Raw genomic sequence first — 24,754 nt, 5'->3', positions numbered from 1 at the left:
TGGTGGCACTAAGGGAAATATAATCCTGTTACTCAACCACAGAAGTCTCAGGCACTGACAAAAAGAGCCAAGGCAAGAAAGCAAACTACCATGAAGGAGAAGCCATAAAAAATACCCTGTGCACTACTACAGATCATAACAAAAAACCCTTTCCTTGAAGCAGACTCAGTATCATGGATTGACAAAACAGGCCTCTTAGTGGGTAACAGCAAAGCTGGGGCTCTTGTTTTGTGTGTTGTTAAGACAGACAACACAATATAATGAAGGGAAGTCTTCTGAAGCTACAGAGATAATTCCAGCTACCCACCACGGAACTTCCCTAGAACACTTCTGCATGGTGAAGGGGAAAAGAAAGGTGAGCTGTGCCCCCATTTGCTCTGTGCAGTGTGCTCATTCAGTAGAGCAGGCAATCAATCAAGATAAATGTCATTTGAGGAGCAATCAGGACAGTAAGAAACATGTACTGGAAAGCCAGCCAGGCTGGTGGCACAGGGAAGGGTTAAGCTAGGCATGCTGGAGAGACTGGAGAGAGGGAGGAAAGTGAAAGAGATTGTGGGGAGCAGGGAGGAGTCCCACTGCCTTCCTTCTGAAGGCAGTGATCCCGTCAGCAGAGCTATGAGCATGCACACCAGGAGCAGCATAGGCTCAGCAAGTTTTCTGACAGACCTTGCATTGTCCAAAGTCAACAGTACCTTGGGACTTTGGTAATTACAGTGGAGAAAGACCAGCCAACACGGGCCCTAGACAGGATGGCCAAATAGCAATTAGTGGTTCTGCCACTCATTTCCCGTATTTTGCTTCCCCCTCACTGCAGTAGGTATCATGTTTTCACTTCTGTCACTGAATGGGGAGGCTCAAGGCCATGCAGCCCCAGTGATATACCTGCATCTTTCTCTTCTGGACACAGACTTCCATTCACACAAACAGGTAAGTTTGGAATTTCAACCCTGAGGTCTCATTGAGCTCTGGGTCAACCAATCTGGGCATAAACCATTCTGGGTGTTTCTGAGGAACCATTCAGAAACTGGTACTGTGGGAAAACTTCCCAACTCACCCTGTTGATAAGCTGTTCTCCTGTTTCTGAAGCTGTGATAAGCTTACAAAGTGCCTGAAGTGCAGGGTTAGGCAAACCTGAAAAACATCAGCAGAAACAGGGATTGTTCAGCATCTGTCTCTTGACTACTAGACATGCAACAAAACTGAACACAACACAGACTCAGCTAATTTCTAAACTCTGCCCCACGTCACTGACCAGGAGAGCAGCAACTTCCAGAAAGCAAAAGGTTTTTCCACTTTGCATCTGATCATACATTTTCTGACTGAGAGCAGGGAGAAAGAAATGGTCACTTCACGTTTCTCAGATACTGGACCCAGGAGTAAGTGGTTCCCATCTATGGCAAAGTTTTCAGTAAGCACTGTCAGAACTTTTACCCTGCTAAATACTTCATTGATGTAAAACATCAGTGGTTTACAGCTTGCATCACAGGAAGGCAGGGGAAGGTTGATGTCTGCTTGGACAGAGCCCATGCTGGCCTGCTCTTACCTAGGAGGGACTGTATGGTGGTGCTGCACTGCTGCAGCCGGTCACCAGGGTCAGAGGTTGGGAAGAACACTGCTGCTGGCAGGCCACTGGCTGGAGGGTCCAGCCGAAATCCTACCGCGGTGAGGAGTGCCTGCCAGCCTGGGATGCCACCCACTTTATTCTCCACACTTTGCTGGGAGGTATACATGGAGTTGTGCTGCCCGTTCTGGATTCGCTGCAATGATTTCTCCACCTTTGGGGAAAATACAGCATTAGGTTATTTTAGAAGAGATTTTTGTTAACTGATTCTTTCTACACAGTGAGAAGGCAGGAACAGCAGGTTGAGAGACAGCAAACGCATGGTTGAGCATGCCTGTTTTACACAAAAGGATGTTAGTGCTCTTGAAAACAGGCTCCAGTAACTTGGCACTCACAGCTCTAAAACCACTGTAATGAATGTCAGTGCTCTCTGGGATGCTGGGGAAGGTAATGTCACAGGAAACTAAGTACCAGTTTGTCTGTGACAGTTTCCCCTAAGCCTGGCAGCTGCATTTCTCCCTAAAAGATCTCATGTTCAGACTCCCATCTCTCACAGCCACTTCTTATCACCAATCAAGAGCCTGTAGCTACATGGTAAACAGCAGAGATGTGTGTCCACAAAACTCAGCAACTGGGAGCACTAGCAGTATTTGCAGGTTTCCCTCATCCTATGGATACTCCACATTCTTGTGGGACCACAGAAGAGACGTTGGAAAGACAAGTATTAAAAGTCATGAAAGATTGTTCTAGCCATCTGGCAGTCTGGCTTCAGCCTGGCTGCTCCCCACAACAGGCTACTGGCACAGATGGGGATAAAAATGCCTCTTGCCTTCCAAGCATGCAATGAGGCAGCAGACACTGCTCTGCACTTCCATGCCTGCAATATTCAGAGCTAGTTTTCTTTAGAAACAATTAACCCAAACAATTACCTCATTTCTAAAGCAGAGACCCACTTCAACAGCTAAAGCAAGCTGGATGGGCCTGGGGAGGGTCTCGTCACAATACAATGTAAGACTTCACTTACTTTGCCTCTTTTTCTCCGGACACTTAATCAGGTGTCCAAGTCTTCCCACACTGATCCAGAGTTTTCACAGGAGACTACCTTATGGTAAGGGAGAGGGACTGAATGTGCATATTCAAGTGGAAGTGGCTGCACATCAGGGTGTTTCTCTTCCTATTCATGATTTACAGGATGCATATCCACAGGTAACATTATCTCACGGCTACATTGGCAATGCCCTTCACCATGCCCGTGGTTTTCTTCCTCTTACCAGATGTAGCAGGACACGCAGAGCATCTCGTGCTCTGTCGGGGTGCTGCAGAATCTCAGTCAGGGCCTGTCCTACTAGTGAAGAAGGGCTGTTCAGCTTCATATCACTCCCAATTAGCATGAAGCCTGCAGGATTCAGAGTAAGAGACAGTCAATCTCCTTTTGTTATGGACAATGTTCAAAATAGAAGCAATATCCTCCACCCTCTCAGACCAATGGTTTTCACTGCGCTCAGCAGAGTGATCCTCTTTTAACAGAGCAGCTCCCTGCCTGGTCTCATAGACTGAACTTCCAGAAAGCTTCTAGATGCTTCTTACATGTCCTCCTCTATTAAGTCAATAGTGTTTTCCTGTTCAAGCAAATGAAAAAACACTATTGCAGCTAAACTTGTCCTAGCATGCTCCAGGAGTCCTTTAAAGCAGGACTGAATTCTGGGGGAGCACAGGACACATGCTACTCCCAGCTACCTGGTGGCACTGCTCCTTGCTTAAATCAAACAATCTAGTGTAACAGCAACTAGAAACCTGTCTTTTCAAAAGCAGATTCTTCCTACCTGCCCAGTTGGATGGATGGGAGAACTGCTTGCTGCCCTGTACGGTTTTCATTGCTTCTCCAAGGGCTGCACTGGCTTTCATCCCATTTAAAAGGGAGGAATAGAAGGCATGCACAAACATTTTGGAAGCAGCCACAGGAACAGGCCAGAGTGACACTAGGACACACTGAGCCCCAGCAGCCAGGAATGCTCTTGTCAAACCAATGACTCCATCAGCAGTGACTTTGCTGTTGGATTCTTGGTAGGAGCCAAGAACCACTAATTTGACAGGAAGCCGCAGATCCAGGACATCAGCTGCTGTAAGCAGAAACTCCTGCAGAGGAGGGCAGTCCGAAATGCTCTCCACATCACTGGCATCATCCTGCATCCGAAGGGATTCTGGGATTGTGTAGGGATTCCCAAAAGAATTCTTGCTGCTGGCTGGAGTGCTGTCAGTGTTGGGTGTCAGGACCAAAGCAGCCAGTTTCCAGGAGACATGGGTTGCAAAATGGACACATTCTGCCTGAGTGAGGGCACTCATGACCCTCTCTTTAGTTGCAGCAGAGCCAACTAAGGGCTGGCAGCTGAGTAGCTCAGACACCATATATGCTTCCTCCTCTGCAGAGGGCATAGGTCCCCATAGCCACCTGTCCATAACTGCTGAAGGGAGCTTGGGATTTCCTATGACAGCTGCCATTGAGGTAGAACTGGAGTAAGCAGAAGTATTCTTCCTTGCATGGGACTACAGAGAGAAAGAAAAAATGGGGTTCAAAGATCTGTTTGTTATGGTGCTGGCAATGAAACAGCCTGTCTCTTTGGCTCTAAACAGGAGACTGGTTGTCTTACATACAAAAACAACCCCTTTGCGTTTCTTTAGTTTCTTCCATTTAACTATTCCAAGGAACATCTGCTCTTGAGCCCAGTCAGGATTTCTATCCCAACATCTTGGGTGAACAGATAGGTAAGAACAGAAAGCAACAGCCTTAGCCCAGGTCCCTTTGAGGGCTGTAGCAGAGCTTACAGCACAAAGAAGATTCCAGCCCCCCAACTACTTCACAGCTGAGGTGCTCAACACTCTCACCAGGGCTGGGAGTGCCTTGGCAAGGCAGCACATTTGGGGCTTCTGTTCTTGTGCCTGGCTGCTGCTTTACTAGCACATGTAGGAACCTGCACCCCACAGGAGAGGTTCTACGAGAGTGAGGATTCATTATAAGGCAATGTCAGACCTTGGAGCTGGGATTCAGCGACTGGATGGATGGCACTGCAATGAGGCTGAAGCGCTCATAGAGGTACTCATTGGAAGAACTGCCCTTCAGGAGAGCAAAAGGAATGAGGTACAGTTCTCCCTCCAGAACCAGGATCAGTTGGCGGTGGCGGCCAACAGGCCCACTGGAATGCATCAAACCCTAGAAAGAGGAGAGAAAGAATCAGCTCAGTCCTTTCACTCCAACCAGTGCCCCACCTGCGCTTCCCAAGGTTTGAAAATACCCACATCCGAATTACACTCCATGTGACCACAGATGTGACAGATGAACCCACACTGAAGTGGACACATCTCTACATCTGGGCTGTGCTCATCTCTGCACAAACAACCACACTGAGATGAACAAGCCCTGAATGCACTGAGAGGCTGCACAGACCCCACACAGCAGCTCCTGCTGCAGCACAAAATCATTGTGAACGCCAACCACCAATGTCTTGTCAGTATTATTATCATCTTATCCTTTGAAAGGGAATATTTTTTTCTGATACTGCATTTCAAACTAGTAGTTCCTTACATGGAACAAGTGGGGTTCACACCAGGATCCACCAACACAGCATTCAAGGTCCCTGGCTTTCACCTTACAACACAGCCCATCTCACCCTCTGGAAAGACCAAGTGAAAACCACACTTCAGATACAATCCCCAAGCTGCCTATTATTGCTTTCCCACATTGACAGGGAATTTTGGTAAGTGAATCTCTGTATTTGTCAGCACCAAAGGCTTACTCCTTCCATAGGTCCTATCAGTAAGTCGTAGAGTGCACGGAGTGGGGGTTTGGTGAAGGAAGTCTGCCTCCTTGGGAGAGATGATGTTCCATCCTTAACAGGAGACATGGTGCTGCTGAACAGACTGCTCACGCTCTGACAGCTCCTGTGGGCAAAAGGCAAGTGAGAGGTCAGCTGCAGAAATCTGAGGTCCACTGCAGGTTGTCCTGACTTTGTAACAGTGACTTCATTCTCCCAATTCAGCTTCATACTACAATGAACAACAACACTAATGGCAGGGTGAAGCAGCTGCAGACAGCATATTACATTGTTATGGAGCTTTTCTACAAACTCAAGTGCCTGAAGTGATGTTCACAGTTGTTACTGCATATTAATATACAGCAGTCATGTGCAGGCAAATGAGACCCATTAACTGACTGCAATCACAGGAAGATTTGCACTTGGGTTGTGCACCAACTAATCTAGCATGGCACCAACAGGAACTGTATCTACAGGTAAACAACAGGACATGAAGATTATGCCTGCATTTGCTGCCACTGCTCTGAAGGGCTCCATAAAGTCAGATGAGAGAGCTGACCTAGAGCCCACTTCTGACATCCCCACACACCTCTGCACGGGCTCCTGGCATCACCAGCCACCAAACACCATCACTCTGGGGAGACCGAGATGGCTACAGAAAGTTACTGCCCTGCTGAGGCAATGATGTTGCCCCATTCTGGACACACTAATCCAGCAGCTGCGCTCCCCAGAAACGTTACCCTCCGCTTGGTGCCACGAATTTTATGGGAAAAGGATAACTTCCCAGAGTTTTAAGAGGTGGGTCTTAAAGAGCGGAGCGGGAAATAAGACATTGCACAATAATGGCAGTGCACATCCCTCAGTGTACGCTGCAGGTCCAGAAGGGCAGGGACACCCCACTGCTCACCACCAAGCAGGTAGAGCCCCGGTCCAAGCAGAGCGGCCCAGCCCTGCCCTCCACACACGCAGCCATGTGCCAGCAGGCGGCACTCGCTGCCTCCCCTGCTGCCAACACCAGGATTCACTGCAGGGAGCAGGGGCTTGATCCCCCTCATCCGCAGAACCTCCTTCAGCTTGCACAGCCAAGCAGCTCCAGATTTATTCCTTCACCACTCGGACTGCTTTTTATTAGAGCAAAAGCAAGGGAGCATCATAAATCTTTCACATCTCTTGCCTGTGTATTTATGTACACAAAGAAGAGTGAGAAAATCCATAGGAGGAGGATGGACAGAGATCTCTAGCAGGCAGCACAGACCTGGGGCCCTGGCCAGCCCACTCCATCCTCCCAAGCCAGTGCAAACAAATGGCTCTCTGGGTGGCTTGTCAAGCTGATTTTGAGTGCAGGTGATTTCAGTGAGACAAGAGGGAGACTTGTCAATCTTCTGGACAAAAGCCCTTCTCCAGAGCACCCGTGCTTCCTTCCCAGGTCCTGCACTGACCATCACTACCCTGCTCCTGCAATGTACAGGGCTCCCCTGATTTCTGGGGCAGTAGAATCTCCCACTGGACCTCTCTGCACAGAGTCTGCTGTGCTGCTTATTTAACCCTTTGTGTAAGGCAGCCTGACCTGCAGCAAGCAGAGGAAACAGCACAAAGGAACCAGCACAAACAGGGACTCAGGACTGCAGCATGGGTCAGCATTAACTCTGCTTCCGCCCTTTGTCTGGGAAATGCAAGAACAAAGCAACGATCCCATGACAGCCTCAAAGAAAGGGGGAGAAAGCCCATGTCCGGCAAGCCTTGAGCTCAGACTGATCTGGCCTAGCACCAGTTTTCCAGGGCCTGGCTCTGCTTGCCAAGATGAACATGGCTGGGCCTGGGCAAGAAGGAGGGAATCACCCCAGCATCAGCACAGAGCTGCTCTGGCCTTGGCACTCATCAGGACACTGGGCAAGTCAAACATTACTCGTGACCAAGCACAGCCATCCAGGAGGGCTGGGAGTCAGACTTAACTGCTGCAGTGGTCCAACAATGGACATCCATCAGGCCCAACCCTCTGCAAGCCTTCCTCAAAAACTCTTCCTAGAGATACAGCCCTGAATTCAGGGCCTTGACACACTCCCAATATCGAGCTGTGGGAAGCTCCAGAAAACATTAAGATATGAGCTCCCTGCAGATGCTTCCAAGGATCTGCAATTATCTCCAGAACCCACCAGTGGTTGCACAAAACCCACAGACCACCCAGCACTGTGCTTGTGTGGTCTGTCCTTGGGCAGCTACAGTGCTGCACCCTGTATGGAAGAGAACCAGACAGATAGGAGCTGCCCTATCTGTGCTCCAGAGACCTTTCTTTATCCCAGGCAGCCAGCACCCCTGGCATGGCTGGAAAGCACCCAGTGGGAAAGGACCTGGCGTGTTAGTTTACAGATGGCTGAATATGAGCAGCTTGTGCCCAGGTGGCCAAGGGCAATGGCATCCTGGTCTGTATCAGTAATAGTGTGGCAGCAGGACCATGGCAGTGATTGCTCACCCGCGCTGGGCACTGGTGAGGATACACCTTGAATCCTGTGTTCAGCTCTGGGCCCTTCACTACAAGAGAGACATTGAGGTGCTGGAGTGGGGCCAGAGAAGGACAATGGAGCTGGTGCAGGGCCTGGAGCACAAGAGAGATGGGGAACGGCTGAGTGACCTGGGGGGTTCAGTCTGGAGGGGAAGGCTCAGGGGAGACTTTACTGTTCCCTACAACTGCCTGACAGGAGGATGGAGCCAGGAGGGTGCTGAGCTCTGCTCCCAAGCAACAAGGGATGGGACAAGAGGAAATGGCCTCAAGCTGCATCAGGGGAGGTTTAGGTGGGATATCAGGAACAGTTTCTTCCCCAGAGGGTGCTCAGGCCTTGGAACAGGCTGCCCAGGGCAGGGCTGCAGTCACCATCCCTGAAGGTATATAAAAAGATGTGTAGATGTGGCACAGAGGGCCACGTGGGTTTGGCAGTGCTGTGTTAATGGTCAGACTTGATCTTAAAAGGTCTTTTTCAACCTAAACAAGTCTACATTGCTCCTCACCTCCCAGTTTACCTTTACAAATTCTCACCATGCTCCATTGCAGTAACTGCCCTTAGGGAAGTGTATTTGACCCTCTGAACAGCATGAAGGCTGATTCTCATGTTTTCTGCAGGTGCAAGGTAAGAGGATCCCTATGCATCGCCATGATGGTGGAAAGGCCATAGAAAAGGTGGGGGAAGTATATGCACGTACAGACAGTGATCAAGTCACTTGCTGGAGCAGAAGATGACTAGCAGGGAGGAAACCAGATTTTAACCTGGAAACCCAACAAAAGTCTAATAGCTCTGAGGAGCTTAGAAAACAGAAGCTGCATAAGCCATGAGCAACTGAGACTATCCTGGGGGCTCTATCAGTGGCATTCACAGCTTAGGCAGCTACTGCCCAGTACTGAGACCACAGCAGCATCCCTTCAGTGCTTCTTTCTCCTCCAAAGCCCATGTCTTCTCAGAAGTTCCTTAAGCTAACTGCCAAACCCCCATGGTTTGGCTTTTCTAAGCAGAACTGCCCAAAAGATCTTACTATTTTCTGCTTACAAACCAGGTTACCTGATGACAGCAGCCAGAGGGCACCCATCCCAAAACCAAGGGTTTCTTCAGTCACCCGCTTGTCGCCAGACATGGAGACTGGATGGCTCCAAACAGTCCCAGCATCTCCAGGGCCTCATTTTCTAACATGGGACCTTAACAGCATGTGCAGTTCCTGTGCGTGAGGGAACTTGCACTGGCCCCAAGCCATGAAAACTCCCTTGAGGATCTCCAATATTCAAGCACAAGATGTGAACACGCATTCAGGCCCCACATGAGGAATGCAGGGCCTGTCTTGGCAGTAGGAAAGACAAGCTCTTATTCTCAGCTCCAAGCAGGCCCTACTTCTCTTCATCCCCTGCAGTGCAGAAGCCAAAGCAAACAGGCTCCATACCTTCAATCCCTGCTTGTGAGCCACAGTTCTACCATCATCTGAAGCATTAAAGCAGCAACAATCCACTTAGCATTGACCTATAGCTACATGAACTGACTCCAGTACTAGCTGCAGAAAAAACATTGCACAGAGGAGGTTTGCTGGAGAGTAAGGCTGCAAGACCAAAGCCTGTGCTCTAACCATTCAATCCTGTTATTTAACCAAAGTCTAAGAGCACAGAAGCGCTCCCATTTTATTTCTTAATCTGTTCTGCCATGTGCAAAACAGACATGGCAATGAGCCCCCAGGTATGCCCCATCTGCAGGCAAAAGGTGGGCAGGCAGGAAGGTCATACAGCAGTGTCTTCTCATCCTCTTCATCTCAGCACTCATGGCGACAGTGTCAAGGACACGGTTGCTTCTAGTGCTCCTCCCAGTGCTTTTGTGAGGATGCTTTTAGTTCAGTGCCCAAGTTGCCCCATCCCTGAGCTTCTCCTAAAAGCTGCAAACCAGTTACCTGACAAGGCACCCGAGGTAAGCTCCTGGATGTGGGTTCAAGGGAATGCACTTAGCTCCTGTGGAGCAGAAATACACAGATGCTGCATGGCTGGCCTCTGTAGTGTTCCTGGGGATTAACATTCCCTGAAGCACAACCAGATCATACTTTCCTCTAATCAGAGGGCCATTCTCCTGTCCTTCTAGGCCTGAGGAGCTAGCAAAACATCTTGGCAATTCTGGGGATCTGCCTGTTTGATCCAATCCTCACAAGTACTCAACAGTTCAACATCAGTACAGCAGCTCAAACAGAAATGCATGTGGAGTCTGGGAAGAAAAATCAGGGCAGTTGTTGGTGCCAACAGGCAGCTCCCAGTTTCACAGGGATGCTGTTACAGCTCACAAGCTCCAGCAATGGCTCACAGCACTGCAGGCTGATCACATTTCTTTTCCATCTGAGAAAGGTCTAGGTATCCTGTGTTTCCAATCCATGGTGGAGCACAGATCCAACCAGAATGTTCATGGTGCATCATGAACACAAAAGGACAGAAGGGAAATGCCTACAGGCCCCTCTGCTCAGAAGGGGAGGGGGCTGCACAGTACTAACATACAGACTTTGTTCTTAAGAAAGATGCTTAATGCTCCCTTTCCATCCACACTGCGAAGAATGGATGGTTACTGCAGCATGAAGAGCAGTACCAGTTTGCTGCTCTGTGCCCCTACAACTTGGGGCAATAGGGAGAGCAGGAGCAATGGCACTGGCTGCACCCTAAGCCTGCAATTTAGAGAAGCCCATCACCAAGACATGTCATTGTGCTTCCTGATCCTCACAATTCAGTGCTGTATTCTCACCTGTTCAAGAGGTTGTTCCTGCTGACCATCCGCAGGAAGCCAGTCGGGTCAGTCATTGCATTTAGCTTGTTATTCATCTCTTCAAACTGCTGGTCCATAATATCGCCAGCTTCGCTCTCAGTCTCGCTGCTGGCACAGGCTCTGCAGGGGAACAGCAGGGTGAAGAACTCATTGATGCAAGACAGAGCAACAGCTTTGTGACAAATGCTCAGCCAGGCTGAGGGAAAATGCTCTTTAAACAAAATCTCAACCAAATGCTCTCAATTTTTGCCTGGTTTTCATCACCTCCTCCTGTTAGGCGTACAAGAAAGTAACAATCCCATCCCCTCCTCTTCTCCTGGGTTCTTCAAGGTTTAAAGAGTGGCACACACTGATAGAAATACAGGAACCAAGCTCCCACGCACTTACAGCATTATGGAAGGTGATGGCACTGAAATTTGAACACACAACTACAGTGAATTTAAGCAAGCAATGAACTGAGAAGTCAACCAGCAATTTCAACGTGTGCTGTGTGTATTTAAATCCCTCTGGGTCTCTGCTGGTAGGCAGAGAACAGGTTCCAGGGCCTGCAGATGATAGCTGCTCCTGGGGTCTGGTGTGCTGGAGCGCAGTGGCAGTCAGCAGTGCTGTAAGGAAGTGCCTGATTCATGTGGGGAAAGGGTTTCAAAGCAGAACATGACCTACACACACACCCACATGGGACAGACAAGATTTAACTTACTACATATCATTTTGAAGTGGGGAAAGAGCTCCTGCCTGTGATCATACCACACCAGCCCCATGATCTCAGAGACAAGCATTAAACCCAAAATCCTTAACCAAAACCATACTGCTATCATCACCATGAGGAGAGCAGGAAGATGACATCACAGTAAATTAAAAACTCATCCCTGAACCTAAAGACTGAAGGATTCCCTTCGCCAGAAGGAGAATCTGTGGTGATAAATGGTTAATGGGACTGAAAACAGTGTCTGCAAATCTGTTACATGAGGCCTAACTGCAGATTTTGGTTGTGTATATGCATGTCTACAGGGTGAGATTCAACCATCAACATGTGGAGACAGATGTAATCTTCTGAATCACGCAACCCTGATGCTTTAGGAGATGGGTAGATGGAACCAATTCAGTCCTGATATTTTTCCGCCTCTTGTTCTTCCCGTCAGGATTCATACCTTGGGGGGAGCAACTCTGTTCTCCCAGAAAGAACAGAGTACTCATGGTGCATGTGCACATTAAGAAAGAAGCATTAATATTGGGAACACATTTGCAAAACCCAGGAAATGGGAAGGCTGGAAGAAGCAACTCCTGCATTTCCTTTAATGGGAATCATGCAACTTGTTTTCAAGCAAGACTTGAAACATGTCATTCAGGAGGTGTGACTGAACCTAATAGAAACAGAAGTCTCAGAACTGATTTTATGTAAGAACCCCAAAACCTGAGATACTACCACCACCAAAGATCAGCCACTTCTTAACTGTACTACTCATGTTAGCAGTAATATCATTATTATGATCACTTGGATAGGCAGTGCTCATGGGCTCGCAGATTCTCAGGGGTTTAATATGGAGAAAGCTACTCTTCCATTTATGTCTCTTCCCTTAGGTTTCAATTATTCAGCTGGGTGAGAGACCCTTTGCTTTTTCTCTGAGTCCTTCTTAAAAATCCCAGGCTAACAAGCAGCTTGTTACTGCTTACTGTGAAACAAATAATTCAGTCAGCAATAAAAAATATTGGTTTCCCTTCAGAAAGCCACCTTCACAATCACAGAATTACAAACCCAAAACGCATCCAACCAAGACACAACTGTAAATCCAGTATACACAGACATGTGGATCCCTGCAGATGAGTTGTCTTTCACTACTTCTGGTTTCCAACTGTCTCAACAGCATGAGCTAAGCACATACCCATCTTGGCAGCACGTGTTACTTCCAGCCCTCAGTGCACATGTGAGATTGGTGGGTAACTGCTCAAAATGGCAAGCTCAGGTCGAGTTCAAGACAGAGAACATAAGTCCAACATGACTGCTGACCACCAGCTTGCTGTGCCAGAGCCACTGGTTTGGCTGCCAAAAGCAGCAACTCACTTGTCCATGGCCAGAATCTGCTACAGATATCGCCAGTATTTCAATCACACAAGGTCTGCCTTAGCCAGGCTACATCCCCCAATCCCTAGTCTGACTGCGTGACTAAATCTCATCCTCCCCCAATGGCAATACTAAATGCTCAGAGATCCTCCAAAGGAGCTTCCAGACTCCAGTGTCATGCTCAGATAAAGAAGCTCAAACACCACATTCACCAGGAGTTTTCAGAACTGTAGTATAGGTTTTTTAAATCTGTTTTTATCTTGTATCGTCACTTACAAATAATCAGTATCGTGGTCACAAAAAGCCATCTCACTCAATATACAGATTCATTACCCAGCCTATGGGTTCAAACCTTATGTGCATACGCCTACAGAGATACTTGGAGAAAACAGCCATACACACAAAGATAAAGCAGTATTTTTTGTTGTGCAGTGAAAATTTGCCTGTGCTCTGACTCTCAGTTCTCAGACTGCTCAGCCCATCAGCTCAGCCCAGATTGCTGTAAATTGCTTTCAGAGGGAGAGTGGGAACCAGGATTCCAAACCCCCCCATCCCAACATACCGGGTGTAGTAGGACTCCACTCCCAGGGCCTCCCGCACACTCGAGATGTGCTGTTCCAGAGCAGAGTTTGTTACTGTCTGCAGAGTCACACTGTTGGCTTCATGGAAGTCCCCAGCATGTTCTGTCAGGCTGTCGCCCAGATAACATTCATGGAATTTCAGAATTCCTGCAAGGCACCAAATCACAGGTGATTTTTGCAGGGCAGACACAGTGCTCCCAGCAGCTGGCTAAGAAGGTGGCACAGCCCCAAGCATTTGGTATTTCCAGGACAACTGAGGTGCAGCATTCTCTGCCATGGCTTCACAGGGCTTTCCCAGCATTCTCTATTAGAGCCTCGCTTTTAAAATCTGGTTTTGTACTTTGGAGATGGTGGCTCAGAGGTACAAAAGCAGAGCAGTACTTTTATGCAATGCTCAGAATGCATTTGCTATTGCAGCACTCTCATAAATTATAAAACAGATCTTTCATAAAAGCACCTACCAGAGTAATTCACATTTCAGTAGAGGTACATGAAAAATGCTTATTTATAGCCTCTGATCACATAAACTGAATACACAAGGCTCAAATGCTGAACAGGAGTGTTATTACTACAGCAGAGTCTCCTCATGTCACACAAAGATTTTCTTTTCACCCATATGCATGAAAATACATTATATATAAAGAAAGAAAAGGATTAATGCACAGTAAAATATTAAAAGACAACTTTCCACAAGGCGTAAACCAGCTAAAGGACACTCAGTGTTTTGCTAAGAATTCAACTACTACTGCAAATAAAACCTTTCTCCATTCAGACTGGCATGTCCTTCCTGATATAATTAATTCTACAGCCTGTGACCAACAGTAAAGGCTGCTCCGGATGCCCTGTTTGCCTCAACAGCATAAATTATTGAACCAGTTAGGAAGAGAGGAGGAAAAAGGAATAAAGCAACTCCTTCTGCAGCAAGAGCAGCAAACAAAGAATCAGTGAGGAGGCTCTAAGGGTACAATCTGAGTGGGATAATGAGGCTCTTGGGCTGTCACAGCAGCTACTCTCTCTGTCAGCACTAACAGAACAAGAAGAGGTCATCAGGGCTGGGCTGGAATCACTGCTAAAGAGCTCCCCAGCAAAATGGCTCAATTGGAACCCTTGAGGCACCATAGCCCCTCTCCTGCCCAACACCTGACAGTGGCTTTCAGAAGGCAGTCACCAACCCACGCACTTGAAGAGTGCAATGGTTTTTTTCCAAAACCCAGTATAGGCAAGAAGAAGACTGGTCACAAAGCCCAGTAACAAACCCCCTGCCTCTGATCCACATCATTTCAGTAAGCTCAGCCTGACATTAATACTAGACAATTACTGACATTTTACTGTGCAAACTGCAAGCCTGAAGAGCCAGTTAGTGACTGGCTACATAGCAGGACACCACCACCTTACATGTGTACATCCAACATTGCAAAACTCCTCAAAAAGCACATCTTCCAATCACTGTCGCCCCATCTGAAGTTAGGCACATGTCAATATTTACTTCCCTTCACCACGCACTTCTGGTGCGATCTCAATAGTGCTTTTTATCACTTAGCTGTGTCATGGCAAAGGGATGCAATTATTAAATTATAGCCAGAAAGAACTCACGAAAATTTGCAGTCACCACTTTATTAGATAATGAAGAGCAGCTGCCTGCAAAGAGCCTTTCAAATTAATCCTCCTTGCTTCTCTGTGATAAGTATTACCACATTCAGATGAGGAGAATTCAGAGGATCAGGCAGCTCAATGGCATATCAGGAAGTGGGGACGCCCTTCTGTTTTCTGCAATCCACTTCAGTGAATAAATGTCAAAAGCTTTTGGAAGGATAAAGCACAGAAATATAATTAAAGTAGGGATTCTTATGCATAGAAGATTCTGACAGAGCCAACATACTTGGAATCTCATTACTGCTCTGCCCTGTGGGAAATATGTACAGATTGGAGGCTGAAAATGGAAATGTTAAACCCGTGAAACATTTCCATCTCCAGGTCAACATCAAAGCCCTGAATAAGCACTTTTATGTCATTATTGCTGCAGCTATGCCACAGTTTTCAGTCTATTTAGCTTTAAGGTAGTGGATAGAAAGGATTCCCTTGTTCATTCACTCTGGTCCCAGACTTATTCCTAGCTACAAATGGTACAAAACTCTCCCTTTGCAAGGCTTGTTCACGGGCTCTCATCTCCAAACAGGACCTCACCTGCCCCGGGAGCCAGCAGCCAGCTGTACAGATAACCTGCAGCCAGTGAGTAGTAGAGAACAAGTCCCCTCTGGCCATTCACTGTCTCCAGGACCTGGTCAATGGTCACTGGAGAATAGGGGTCAGAGTCCTGCTGCCCAGTCTGACGTTCCACAAGCAGGTCAGCAAATGCCCTCGTTCGGCCTCTCTCTGCTACTGCCAATGCTTCATCATGGTGACCTGAAAAGACAAAGTCATCTCAGACCTGACACCAACGTGGTCTGCAGTGCAATGCGCAGCAATCAGGATAGCTGCTATCCCAGCCTGAACTAAAACCTGAGGAAGCAGGGTCACAGCACTTCCTTCTGAAAACAGTGGCCTCTGCATTGAAATACAGTCCCACAGATCATCTTGGCTGCAGGCAGTAACACAGTATGTGGGAAAATGAGCCACAAAAAAAGCAAAGGAATGGAGGAAGCAAGAAAGAGATCCAAAGGTGCCCAAAACCCAGAGCAGGACAGCCTTAATTATGCTCTGGCAAAGAACTATCGTGGTGTGATGGACAGCTGGGGAGTGAAGAATGTATCATGAACTGCTGCCCCACAACATCATTTGAGCTCTTGGCACGAGCTTGGAATTAAGACTCACCATACGATGGCATCTCTTACCGAGACTGACAAGTACTCGCTGCAAGGCCTGATAGGAGGATGTCTGCAGGTCGAAGAGTGACAGCTTGTAGTCTGTGCTGAGCTGCACCTCGTGCCGGATGGTTTCAAACAGCGCCGAGGCCCGGTAGAGCTGGGACAGAAAACAACCACAGTCACCTCCCTACACACACAGCACAGAGCCCTGGCTGCGGGAGCCGGAGGATCCAACACACCCTCGGGAAGGGGCAGTCTGCCTCCACCAGCCCCTCAGGATGGCAGCACCCCAGCAGAGGGGAGGTGACTTCGAATGCAGCCTGAGCCTGAGTCAGCTCCTCCACAGGATGCACTGAGGACAGGAATGACCCACAGGGCTCAGAGGGCACAAGCCACCAGCACAGGCAGAGCAGGAGTACCTGGTGCTGAGACTCCTCCAGGTTCCCACTGGCCCAGAGGGAGAGGCCAAGGCCATGACGGATTTTGGCTTCATCTTCTCTGCGTCCCAGCTGCTCTGCCAGTCTCAGCCCTGAAAGGAGTCAGAGGGAGAGAGAGCTGAAGGGGAGAAGCACTCCAGCAACCCAGGGGAGCCCTTCTGTGGGCTCACATGGGCCCAGGGCACCTGTGGCAGGCAGGAGCTGGAGCAGTCCCCCAAGACACACTCAGTAACCCCCCCTTTGGGAAGCTTGACTTTCAAACCTTGAAAGACACACAGACAAAAATCACATCGAGCTGCCAAACAATGCCATAAGAGATACCTCCTGCCACATTACTGGCTCCTTTCCCACCAGCTTTCTGGCAGGCTCTGCATGGTTCATGTACCAAGCCAGAGCAGAGGGCAGGGTCCTGGTATGAATGACCTGGGACTCATTTCACTTTCAGCAGCACCTTGTGTTGTCCCACCTCCATCACACTCCAAACATCTCACTTCCAATGGGCCCTGCCAACAACAGGGATGCCTCCTCTGAGGCACCTCAGGCTTCCCACAGGTGGGGAGCAGGGCCCTGGCCACCGTCATTCAGCTCAGTTCCAGGTAGCCTCAAGCAGGCTCCTCAGGAATTCTGTCATACAAGGAGAGGGAGCTGTGTTCAATTTCTCCCAGCTGAACTGAATTCCCTCAGCATATGGAATGCTGCCAAGGCCAGTTTCAGGAAAACCAGACTAACTGATGTAAGTAACTATTCGGCTTCCAGCTTCATACACACAGCTATGCTGCTCTTCTCCATCAAAGAGCCACAACCTTGAGCAGATGCTGTTTGCATGCTGGGATCCCCTGCAGCAGCACAACTCAGAGGTCAGCGCTGGCCCTGGGGCTCAGCAGCAGCAGATGGCTCCAGGACTTTGAGGACCGAACCTCCCTATCAAATACAACTTGCTCCCACTCACACCTTAGAGGACACTTACCTGCCTGGTCTCCTTCCCACCTGAACACAGAAGGAAAAACCAGGTGGCTATCAGCAAGGCACACATCAGTTAAGAACTTCTCTCAGGGTTGGTCAGACCCATCATGACCTGACATGGTTCACCAGAGCCAATTGCTGGTATGAAATGCTATTCTTAGAGAGTGTTCACACCTTTTAGGCTCAGGTACAAACCAGCTTTATAAAGAGACTCTGCCAGCCACAGTCTGAATTAAAGCTCAGAGCTGAGGTGCCCCAGCAAGGCACAGATCATGCCGTGCAATGCTTTGTCTACAGGACACCAGGAAGGCTCTGACTGACACAATGTGCTGACCAGAACAGTCCCCTTGGACAGCTACTCACATGGATGGTCAGCAGTAGCTATGATGTCTGCAAGAGCTTGTGCACCAAAGGCCACTGCCAGCCAGACACATCCTCTTGGTGCCACGCTCATAGCACCTGGCTTCTCTCCATGTCTTCAGGTTTCCCTCCTATCACCCCACACCTCTCACTATGTGTTGTACTGCATAATTCAGCTTCTTACCTTCCTGCAGGTACATCACAGCCTGAGAGTAGTTCTGCAAGGCATGATGAGTCCTCCCCAGGCTGCTGTAAGACACAGTTTTGGCTACCAGGTCGTTCATTTGTGCTGCTATGCTGAGGTGCTGCTCCTGATAAACCACTGCCCTCTCATAGGTGCCCAAAGACTCGTAGGTCAGGCCCAGGTTCCCGTAGGCTCGGCCTTGGCAAGCAGGGTTGTTCGTCTCCTCTGCAATCTGCAGGTCCAGCTGGTGGTACTGCAGGGCTGTGTCGTACTCTCCCATCTGCTGGTACACCCCCCCGAGCCCGCAGGCAGCATCGCTCTCCAGGGCCCGGTCCTTCATCTCTCGAGCAATGTTAAGCTGCCGCTCCAGGCAGGAAATGGCTTGCTCGTAGTTGCCCAGTTGGCTGTGCAGGCTGCCCAGCTCCCCGTACGCCTGTGCTTTATTAAATGCCTCCCCCAGCTCATGTGCCACTACAAGCCTCTTCTCAAAGCACACCAGAGCCTGCTGCAAACTTCCCATGGCCCTACAAGGAAAGGAAACAGCAGCATTTATTTTGCCAGTATTTTCCTGAAAGAAGATGTTTTGTCATTTTCTCTACAGGCCAACTCAAGCCTTTCCAGCAGAGACAAACACTCCCTCCAGGAGATGTCCCCAGCACCTTTGAATCAACCTCCTCCTTCTGCCACCCTGTGAACTTCTCCTCCTCTCAAGGCAGAGCAACATCAGCTTCATTATTTAAGCCAGCAGCACAGTCCTCACCACCCAGAGGACTTACTTGCTCCTGTTCCACATCCCCATGCACATGTACAATGGTCACACAAACACACCCCATCAGTAACACAGTGCAGCCATCTGTCACTAGGGTATGCATGCAGTGCTCCTTACCTGTGCCCATTGCCCAAGCCCCGGTAGGCCTTTGCCTGATCTTGCATGCGGTTCAAGCTCTGAGCCACAGACAGGTACTGTTCATAATACTTGATAGCTTCCTCAAAATCTCCCAGAGCCTCGTAACAGTCTCCCAGGTTCCCGTATGCTCGGCCCCGATCTAACACAGACTCATTGCCACTGAGCTGCTGCAGCATGGCCAGCTGCTGTTCAAAGTAGCCAATAGCCTCCTCCATGACATTCATGTTCATCTTGGTAATGCCCATGTTACCATAGACCTGGGCTTCTATGCTGGGATCCTTCAACTTCTGCCCAAGCTCCAGCTGTTCTTCATAACATTTGAAGGCCATGGTGTACTTCCCAAGTGACATATACACTGCAGCAAGGTGCCCGTGTGCTCTGCATTCACCCAGCATATCTCCCAGCTCCTGGTACACCTCCAGCTCCTGCGTGTGGTAACCTAAAGCCTTGTCACACTTCTGTACCATTCTGTATGCAGAGCCCAAGGCTGCGTAGGCACTGGCTTCCAGTCTCCTGTCTTTAACATGATGGGCTAAGCTCAGCTGCTGCTCATAAAATTTTATTGCACCATTTACATCTTTTTTACAGACAAAAATATCCCCCAAGTTCCCCAGAGCTCGGAATTTGGCCTGGGAATTGTTCAGAGACTGAGCCAAGGACAACAGGTACTTTTGACACTCCTCTGCTTTGCTGAAGTCCATCAAGGCTTTGAAGGCCAGACCCAGGTTGCAATAGGCTTTAGCTTGGCTCAGCTTGTCATGAAGATCCTTCGCTAAGGCAAGGTCCTGCTCGTAGTACTTAACAGCTTCCTCGTAGTTCCCAAGGCAGTAATGGGCATAGCCGAGGTTATGGCAGACCTTCCCCTCCCCTTCCATGTCCTGCAGCTCTGGGGACAAGCGCAGGTACTGCTCGTAGTAAGGGGCTGCCTGCACGTACTCTCCTCGTGAGCAGTGGAAGTTGCCCAAGTTGCTGAGGGCTCGTGCTTCACTCTGGATGTCTCGCAGCTCCCGGGCAATGTTGAGATGATTCTGGTAGTGCTGCAGAGCACGGTCATGAGCACCCAGTGCCTGATAGGCAACTGCCAAGTTCCCATGTGTGGACGCCTGGGAGGCACGGTCATTGACTTCCATGGAGATCTGCAGCTCCTGCCGGTGGTACTTGACAGCCTGGTCGTACATGCCGAGCGCATTGTAAGCATTGCCCATGTTGCCATAGGCCCGGCCCTGGGCTGCGTAATCGCTTAGCTCCTGGGCTATGGACAGATGTGCCTTATGCAGCCGCAGTGCAGCATCGTAGTCACCTTTCATCTGGTGAATGATTCCTGCAAAACAACAGACACAGGCTCAACAAAACCACTGCTCCACACAAACCCCAGTGCAGGACCGCGCTGTGCCAGCAGCTCCCTGCAGCCCAGCTCTTCCCCACAGCACCCAGTGCATCCCCAGCATGGCCCTTCTCACGCGAACCACTTCCTTGCTCCTAACAGGCAAATCCCGGAGCATGTGTTACACCTCAAGCACAGAATCACAACAACTGCACATCTTGGCTTATAAAATGCCCATTTTCTGTTTTAATCATGCTACTTCCCCTCACCCCCCACACTGGTGGTACCTGCTGGCTCCAGAGCTCATACTTCACACGCTGAACAAGGAAGCATTTGCATTTGCTTTTCAATTTCAGTCAAATCATCCTGTACTTATTACGAGACAGGAGCCCTGACTCTGCCAACATTAAAACTTCTGCTTCAACTGAACTCTGTGCCAGTAATACACGTGGCTCCTCTGTAAGCACTTGTGAGCGGGCCCAGAGATCCAGGAGTCACTGAGGAAGCCCCTGCAGACACCAACCTTGATACCTGAAAACAACTTCAGGTCTTTCCCTGCCCCTAAAAGAAAACAGCTTCCAATTTCCATCTCCACATCACACCCACCGTGTTCAGGGGGAAGAGATGTGGAGGATCAGGAGGCAGCTGCCCTCCCATCATGGCCTGGGCATCAGCCTCATCTTGGTTTGAAGACAGAGGTTTTCCAAGTTAGCCCAGAACATGAGGGCTGAAATTTGCTTCCTCAAGGCAATTTGGACCTCGCAGAGTGAAACCCAAAGTTCCATTATGTCAGCACGAAGCACTGTGGCTGCATTACCTGTGCTTGTCACAGCAAGTTCCTCAGAAATCCTGTTCACTTTCCTAATGAGGTGTCAGGACGAGGCCATTTAGAAAACAGGGGCAGAAGAAATCAGGATCCAAAGAGCAGACACTTGGCTGCTGCTGACAGTTTGTTTCTCTCCCCCATACTGCAATCATGACCAGAGCTACAGTGCATGGCAGGAGGGACTTGGATCCCCAGTGTCTTAGTCCACCTCTTGCCCAAATCCTTCCTCAGCTCCAACAAAGCTGGAAGGATGGGCTTATTATGGAGGAAGGACAGACAACTTTATGTACCAGTGCAACAAGATGAAAATCAGCAGTAAACTAAGCACAAACATCTACTTCAAAACTACCAGGGAAGAGTCATTCTCTGGAAGCAGGAAGAAAAGGAGCTATCCAGCAAATTATTTCCAGTATAAAAAGGCCAATTCCCATTAGATGCAGAAGACTTAAAGACCAGTGCTGGTGTAACAACAGAGAGCAGGAATCCTAGAAATTTATTTTCACTATCAGAGCACCAAGGGTCCAGAACAGCCTTCTTGTTATTCTACTGCCCTACAGTAGAACAATGTCACTGTAAAATGGAGTGTGGTTAGTTTACGAATCATAGTATTTGTATTACATGGCATGTGCAGTAACAGGAGACTGGATTCAATGCCGCTGCAGGCATCTTCCTTTGTTCTCAGTTTAATCACTGATTCCCTGGGTAACTCTGAGCTTCTGCAGGTTTTCTGGGAGAGTATCTGAGGCCAGCAACAACTATTCATGAGCTGAAGGATCACCCCAGGAACCCGGACATCCGCTATTGTTGGAGCACACACTACTTCAAAACCATGCTATTTGCCTCCCAAGGGTTGTGCCTGCACTGCCATGGTGCTGCAGAGCACACAGACCACTTGCTCTTAGGCTACCTGCTCAAAAGGGCTTATGCGACCAAGTCATGACATGAGCAACAATATCCCAGCCAGAAATGGCTGCTGTAGGACAGGAAAGAACTCATCAGCAAGCCTCTCTATAAAGCACATTCATAGATAATTTCCTTATGCTTCATCAATCACAAGTGTGTCACACAGAAATAAAACAGAGCCCTACTTCTCAAGGAATTAAGTGGGAAAAACATCACCAGGACAATGCCAGCAGCTCCCAGACACAACCTGCTGAGGTTTGCAGATAGCAACAGACTGAAACACCGAGCTGCAGGCAGGAGGAAGACTGGCCGGGAGGTCAGACACCGGGAGGAACTCACACAGGCTCTTCCCACCATGAGGCTGGAAACACTCCCCAGATCTCACAGAGACCCCAGGGACAGAGTCAGCCAACAACGCACCACACACTGGCTGCTAGTCCCTGCTGAGCCTCTGCCCTCGTGCCTGCAGTGAGAGCCCTCACCTAGCTCACTCCCTGCTGTGTTTTTGCTACTCAGTGGTGCCCATCATCCTTTCTGTACAAGCTGCCATCCCTGCCCTGATTTCCAAGCATCCTGCTCTGTGTCTCTCTGGCAATTGTGTTTTCCAACCTCAGTCTACCCTCAGCTATACACTTAAACAAAGTTCTTTCCAAAGCCAGATTCAACCCTGGCTCTGGGCTGCAGACACATGGCCTGCTCCAAGCGGACACTGACTGCACTTTGCTACTGGTTTCATGTATGTTTTATCTTCAAGCCATATCAAGCACTAACTGTTTCACATCCTTTCCCATGTCCTGTGAGATGTAAGCTCCTTCACTGCAATCTCTGGCAACAAAACAACTGCAAGAAACAGACCAGAAACCTCTCAGGAAAAAAAGAGAGGCTCATTTCGGGCTGCAAGGGATTCTGCTCATCCGGAACATGCTATAATTGCCTTATTTAACATCCATTTCCCTAAACCTAGATCAGTTTCCAAGCTGATACCTCAGAAACAAAGACAACATCCAGGAAGGTCCAGTCTGTGACTTGGTGCCTCTATTGTTCACATGGCACTGAGATGGGAAAATTTAGGCTGAAAAACCATCTGCAAAGCTGCCTGCCTGCAAGAGGGGTTGGAGCAGCATGAATTTAAGTTGCTGCTTTTAGCATCTGATACATTAGAAGAATGTATTAAGAAATAATGTCAGTAGCTTGGTGTGAAATCCATACTTTGGCTTGCATACTTTGGCTTTCTCTTGTGGCCAAGAAATCTTTCTAAACAGCTCTTGTACTAGTATATCTACTGCTGTGTGCAGAGCACAAGATGCTCCATCAGGCTGAGGTTTCTCTGGTCACCTCTGTATCACCAGCTTTAAGATGTGAATCATACCCCTGTCACAAAGTTCCTCTCCTTATTTTTCCATCTCAGGCATCTTACCTTCCTTGGATCAACACCTCTCATAGCACCGGAGATTATTTTAGCAAATAGCCAGCTGACTTGACAGAGAAGAAGTCTTTGGTATCCAACATCTTTGTGAGCACACAAGATGCCACAGCTGAGCCTCAAAGGGCAAGTACCCTGAAAAAACTCCACTTCACTATGAATAACAAGAAAAGTCAGCACACAGTGAACCCTTGTTAAAATGCCATTGACAAATCAGGTGCTGTGTCCACATGAGTGGTGGATAAAAGATGAGGATGCAAGTGAGAAGTCCTATGCTCACTGTAATTGCCACTCGCCCATAACATGGAGAAACTCACAATGGAAGAAGAATGCCAGGGATACTGATCCAACCCAAACTCTCTCCCACTGCACTTCATAATATACTTGAGGATAGATACAAAACTGAGTATCTGGGGCTGGCGATAATGGGAATTCCTGCCCCAAGACACCAACCTCTCCTGTCCCACATGATGGAAAGAGAAAATGGGGCAGGAAGATGGCAAGTCAGACAGTGAGCATGGCTTTGAAAGGCAAATGGCAGCCTGAGAAATACAATTTATACTAGAGGGTTATTGAAACACGCTATGCTGCCATTCTCTGAAGAGGCTATGGATGGAGTTTCACCCTGGAAACTACACCCACCAAAAAAGCTGCTATTGCAAGCCCTGCTCAAGCAAATTCCCAAGATTTCATCTAAAAAGACTGAGGTTGCTCCTGGGGAAAAAAGGAACCTGGTAAGAGACCCCACATGGTACCTCCTGCTGTGCTTCCATCATTTGCCAGCAGTAATTACAAAGGACAGCCCAGGAAGGAAAGGTTCTGACTTGGACTCCAAAATCATCACCTACCAAATATATTCTCTCTTTGTGCATTCCTCAACAGACAAAAATGAGGTTCGTAGATGGATGGGAGATGAAGCCTTCAAAGTCCTAAATGTTTTAGTCATCCTCTTTACTGCCAAGAAAGGAGAAAAACAGTGAACAAATGTTTACCAGGAGATACCCAGGACAAAACCAAGTAGCATAACAGAGAACAAAGCTGCTCTCCTCACCCTTGGAGCCTGCTGTCACAGTTTGCTCGAGCTGTCACCCATCTGTTGTGGCACTTAAGAAAGAAGGATCCAGAAACACACTGTTGCATCAGCATTCTGACTCATTCTTACAGCTAAAATCATTGACTTCCAAGTAAAAGAGAGTCTCCTGGTCAGGCAGCTAGACTACACTCTGGAACCGCACTTAGAAGACACAGCACAACAGACACAAGACAAGAACCCAGCAGACATGAAGGGAGATGGCCAGAGACAGCCTTTACTGCCTTGTATCTAACATAAAGCACCAAAACCG

The 24,754-nt window shown here is 48.6% G+C and overlaps 1 protein-coding gene across 1 annotated transcript in view; it reads right to left on the bottom strand.

The window, feature by feature from the left end:
- The window catches only part of TTC28 (tetratricopeptide repeat domain 28), a 114,128-nt gene that overhangs the window by 8,995 nt on the left and 80,379 nt on the right, over positions 1–24,754 (bottom strand). The window contains exons 6-18 of the mRNA XM_005147712.4: positions 18,915–20,256; positions 18,029–18,552; positions 16,504–16,613; positions 16,112–16,241; positions 15,465–15,683; positions 13,262–13,427; positions 10,617–10,757; positions 5,353–5,497; positions 4,590–4,769; positions 3,385–4,105; positions 2,833–2,957; positions 1,544–1,775; positions 1,055–1,131 (exon numbers count right to left, since the gene is read on the bottom strand). Coding sequence (XP_005147769.1) covers positions 1,055–1,131; positions 1,544–1,775; positions 2,833–2,957; positions 3,385–4,105; positions 4,590–4,769; positions 5,353–5,497; positions 10,617–10,757; positions 13,262–13,427; positions 15,465–15,683; positions 16,112–16,241; positions 16,504–16,613; positions 18,029–18,552; positions 18,915–20,256 — 4,112 coding nt within the window. The remainder of the gene's footprint in view (positions 1–1,054; positions 1,132–1,543; positions 1,776–2,832; positions 2,958–3,384; positions 4,106–4,589; positions 4,770–5,352; positions 5,498–10,616; positions 10,758–13,261; positions 13,428–15,464; positions 15,684–16,111; positions 16,242–16,503; positions 16,614–18,028; positions 18,553–18,914; positions 20,257–24,754) is intronic.

Source organism: Melopsittacus undulatus, chromosome 12 (genome assembly GCF_012275295.1).
Source record: "Melopsittacus undulatus isolate bMelUnd1 chromosome 12, bMelUnd1.mat.Z, whole genome shotgun sequence".
Classification (NCBI taxonomy): domain Eukaryota; kingdom Metazoa; phylum Chordata; class Aves; order Psittaciformes; family Psittaculidae; genus Melopsittacus; species Melopsittacus undulatus.
This window is presented reverse-complemented; position numbering and strand designations above follow the sequence as displayed.